Here is a 4,424-nt window from a genome sequence, read left to right as displayed (position 1 = left end):
GAGGAGGAGGAGGAGGAGGTTGAAACTGCCCTTAATGTGTTTTCGAGGTTTAGTGCCATTTAAAGTCCTTGCAGAAAATAGGGAGGCTTGTATTTTATTGAGCCCTGCCTTAATTCATCCCACTTGAAATAAACAATGGTACAGCTGTGAAATTGACTTTGAACCGAGCTCAGCTGATTTAGAGATTTCGTGACAGAGTGAACTACTGTACATATGGTAAAGCATTTGTTTTGACATGTTTTATGGTACAAAGTTAAAAAAGGAAGGGACACGGAGAGTATACAGCAAGATTAAAGACTGTAGATTCTGGTTTAAATAATATTGTACTTTAGACTCAGTGTATAAAAGTAAACTGGGGACATTTTTAATCTTCCAAAGCCAGAGTACTGTCAGTAGTGTTTGAATGTGCTGAGAAATTAAAAAAGTGTCTACTGCTGAGGCGGAAAGTAAGCAGCTGTATTTAAGTAAAGATTTGAGGTACTTGTACTTTCCACTCTGTAAGACTTTTTACTATGCCATTGGTTCTCTTTTTAGTGCTCAAAATATTGTACTAAGAAGTGATATTCTGTGTTCAAATAAAAGTGAAACTAGAATGGGTTTGACACCAGAGACTGCAGTTCCCTAATCTAAAACTAATTTTGTTTTGCATCTATAGATAATTTAATACTTGAAAAGGGTCATTTTTCATGATTATACTCATACTGGGATACTAAGAACAGTTGCTGCCACTCTGTACTTTTAAGACTTTTACTTAATGTGTAATTAGACAGTGGAACTTTGGGCGCATATGCCTAAGACGTCCCTTCTTTTTAATAAAAATACATAAATTGGATGTAATGATTCCCATAGGTAGACATGCCTGTGCTTGTTAGGCCTATTCACTATACCTATGTCTTGTAATTACATTGTGGACCCAAAAAAATACATCGTGATTGCACTAGATGTCCACCAGGATTGTTTCATTTGTCTACAAACCAAAACCTGTGCCATCAGACAGACGCAATAATCACATAACAATTATACAAATAGTATAGTAGATAGTAGATACTAAGTAGATAGAATACTACCAATACTAGTGTGCTGACGTCTAAGTTTGCTTTTCTTCTGACAGAACGCACTTTTGAAGACCACGAGAACCTTGTGGATCCTCTCTTAGCATGGACGAGAGACAGCGAGAACAAAATCCTCTTTCAAGAGCGAGGAGAAAAGAATGAGGTTTTCAAAAACCCACAGGTTGGTCCCCTCGTTGTATACAACTTTATATTCTTCTCTGAACATGTAGCTACTGAGTGATCAGAGGTGAGGTGATATCTAAAAGTCCAACAGCGGCTAGTTCATTATTTTTGGCCTTGATTTGTGCAAATCTATCTCCACATTGTTTCAGCTCAGCGCCATCTGGCTATTTTCACCGTTGTATCATTGAATTATGAGATGTCTTTCCTCCATGTAGGATGACCTCTTACATTTATGTCCTCACTGTAATATATCAGACAAAACAGCTTCAGGCAAAAGACATCGAGATCTTGGCATGTTTGTTGATATAATGGGAACCCTTTATAATCTCTGAGTGTTTAATGGATTCGGTCTGTTGGCAGAGACAAATAACCGGGCTGGAAAAAACCGGTGAGATATTCTCATTTTTAAACTGCTCCATCATGTCTTCCACTTCCCCCAACAAAAGACAGATCTGTTTTATACAGTACGTCCTGATCAATTTACAGTTTTAACTTTTGACAAGAGCTACCAAAATAGAATTCCCCTTTGGGCTTTCTCTCACCGCAATGAAAACATCGGCCCAGACTATGAAATGAACTAACCCAGTCACACAGGGACAAAGTGCAGGGTTCAAGCATTTTTGAAAGCTGATAATAATTCATTCTTTTCTGCTCAGGATGCTGATAACCAATGTTTTGTTCTGATATTTAATGTATGAAATATGTCTGAAGAATTAGGGGTTAAAAAAGTTAATTAAGTGTTGTTGATGCATTGTGATCTTACATTAATCATTAATGCACTTTATTTTCTAATTCCTGCAGAACTTTTATCTATGGAAGAAGGATAAGAAAGCTCTCAAAGACATAAAAGAGAAAGACAAGGAGTTATTAATACAGGTAAAATATGCACACACACACACACACAAAACATTAGTAAAATATTTTCTTTAGTAACAGTTTTTCCCAGTGGGAGCTCCTCTCAGTGACCCCTTTCATCCCTTCTTCACCTCTGCAGGAGAACTTTTGCGGGACTTCCATCATCGTGCCTGATCTTGAGGCGGTGCTGTACCTCAAAGAAGATGGCAAGAAGTCCTGGAAACAGCGGCTCTTCCAGCTGAGGGCCTCTGGAATTTATTACGTACCCAAAGGGAAGACCAAGGTCAGGGGTCAAAAGGGGACATCGTTTTGTGGCAAAGACCAGACTATAAACACAAATCCAACAGCTAATGCTCTAATCAAGGATACATTCAGTTGGGCTCAAACAAGACAAACAGCAGTGGTGAAGGATCAAAATCCAGCAGATACAGATGCTGAAATCTAATGTCTGAAACCTTGAGAAATATATGGTTGATGTTTTTAATTTTTCACTGGCAATACAAAGCCCTAGTGTGTAGTCCTTCTGCTTTATGAACCACACTCTTGTTTTATGCAACACTGAATGTAACTACTCCTACTTTTACTCCCTGCTGAATACCTACAGTATATTCCCCTACTGTATATCTTACAGGAGGTCTTACTCCCAAACATACCATTCATACAGGGCATAATGCCTCTACTATTGCATGTAAGATAAATGGCAAAAACACTACAGATCAACTATCAACTAATATAATCCCTTATTTCTTTTCAGTCGTCCCGTGACCTTGTCTGCTTTGTCCAGTTTGACAATTTAAATGTCTACTATGGCAAAGACTTTAAGAGCAAATACAAGGCCCCAACGGACTTCTGCTTTGTCCTGAAGGTAAGTTAGCTTACAATGTGTTGTTTTGTCAATCTAGTTTGCCTCATACACCCTTTTACAGTGGAATTGACCAACAGAGAAGCTGCAACTTCCCCTAAATGTGATGCTACAGAAAATAAAGAGCCTGTTTTACTAGTTGGTGTTAAAAGGCACCACACATTACATTGCATAGTGTAAGAGATGCACAGTTGGTGGTTGCTTGGGGGCTTCTGAGTGCTTTCTGTGCTACACAGCTGCTTGCTTTACTGGAAATGTAAAATGCAATAAATAGTTTAATTTCAAGAAGTGAAAGGAGAAGGTTTATCCATTTTAGCTGAAAGTGGTGAGTAAGTGAACAAGATAATTTTTCAAACTGTTTTTAATATTTCTTCACCATGCATTTAATTAAAAGAGTACTCTTAAATTGAGAATATTAACAGTAATGGGAGGTACCTACAGTACTCATTTAAGAGCAAGAAATGCTGACTGAGGTGATAAAAAGCAAGAATTAGATGGGTTGATGGTCAGTCTTAAAGGGAAGTGAAAGTTTGCGTTCTTTCCTTTCCCCTATCTTGTCTGGGAAATACTAGAATCAGCAGATACCATTACACTAGTTGTTGAGGATCAAAGTAAAAAGAGCTTAGAGAGGCAAAGAAACTGAATTAACCACCAGTGGAAGACAGAGTCCTCAAGGTTTGAGCTGAAGGGAGGAGACTTTAAGATACTGCAAGCCAAGGGCAAAAGGAAAATGACCTGTCAGAGTGGACATGTTGGAAGGCTAGCCAGGTTTTGCATGGTATCTGTCCTTGTTTAAGAATCATGCAGTGAAACATGTTAAAGCCGCTTCAGCTGTGGTAGATTGTATGAACTGATGCTGCTTTTGACTGTCGCAGTGTTTAATTAGGGTGTGTTTTGACACATTGGTTGGGTGGTGTTTAGGGGCTGCCAAACACTGCAGCAATTTAAATACTAGAGCAAAACAATTTAGCTTCATGATTTAGCTGTTATATATTCAGAGTGGATGCCTGAGGTGATCACTAATACTATCTTCATTGTCTAGAACTGATACCATGACATTCTGTGGAAAGTCAACTTCCTCCTCAGGCGGAAACAATTGATTGTGGGATTAATGTTAAACCCATTCAATATACAGCAAATATTTTTGCAATCAGTACGAGGGTGTACTTACTGACATCCAATCCAACAACTAAGACCATTAAAGCATCAAAACATCTCATATTTCCTAAATTACACTGGATTTCAGGGTGCACTCAGTGGCACACATTAGACTATTTCCCTGGTTTCTAATTTGTCTGTTTATGTTTTGAAATGCTGACTGGACTATTCCCATTTAACTGGTGTTCCCTGTTAACAGTCTAGGCTCCTTCTGCCCCCATGTGGTATCCTTAAAGGTGTCTCCACTCATTTTACACATCAAAGTCTGTTTACAGGTCCTGATGTGTACTTCTACACGTGTAAAAAAAAAAAAA

General features: G+C 38.3%; 1 protein-coding gene across 1 annotated transcript in view; it reads left to right on the top strand.

The window, feature by feature from the left end:
- The window catches only part of apbb1ip (amyloid beta (A4) precursor protein-binding, family B, member 1 interacting protein), a 22,165-nt gene that overhangs the window by 15,429 nt on the left and 2,312 nt on the right, over positions 1 to 4,424 (top strand). Inside the window, exons 7-10 of the mRNA XM_035653349.1 lie at positions 1,112 to 1,233; positions 2,037 to 2,111; positions 2,230 to 2,373; positions 2,845 to 2,955. Coding sequence (XP_035509242.1) covers positions 1,112 to 1,233; positions 2,037 to 2,111; positions 2,230 to 2,373; positions 2,845 to 2,955 — 452 coding nt within the window. The remainder of the gene's footprint in view (positions 1 to 1,111; positions 1,234 to 2,036; positions 2,112 to 2,229; positions 2,374 to 2,844; positions 2,956 to 4,424) is intronic.

This window comes from Morone saxatilis, unplaced genomic scaffold (assembly GCF_004916995.1).
Source record: "Morone saxatilis isolate NCDOM2014 unplaced genomic scaffold, NCSU_SB_2.0 Contig0, whole genome shotgun sequence".
In the NCBI taxonomy this organism is placed as follows: domain Eukaryota; kingdom Metazoa; phylum Chordata; class Actinopteri; family Moronidae; genus Morone; species Morone saxatilis.
The sequence above is the reverse complement of the archived record's forward strand: the minus strand, read 5'-3'. Positions and strand labels throughout refer to the sequence as shown.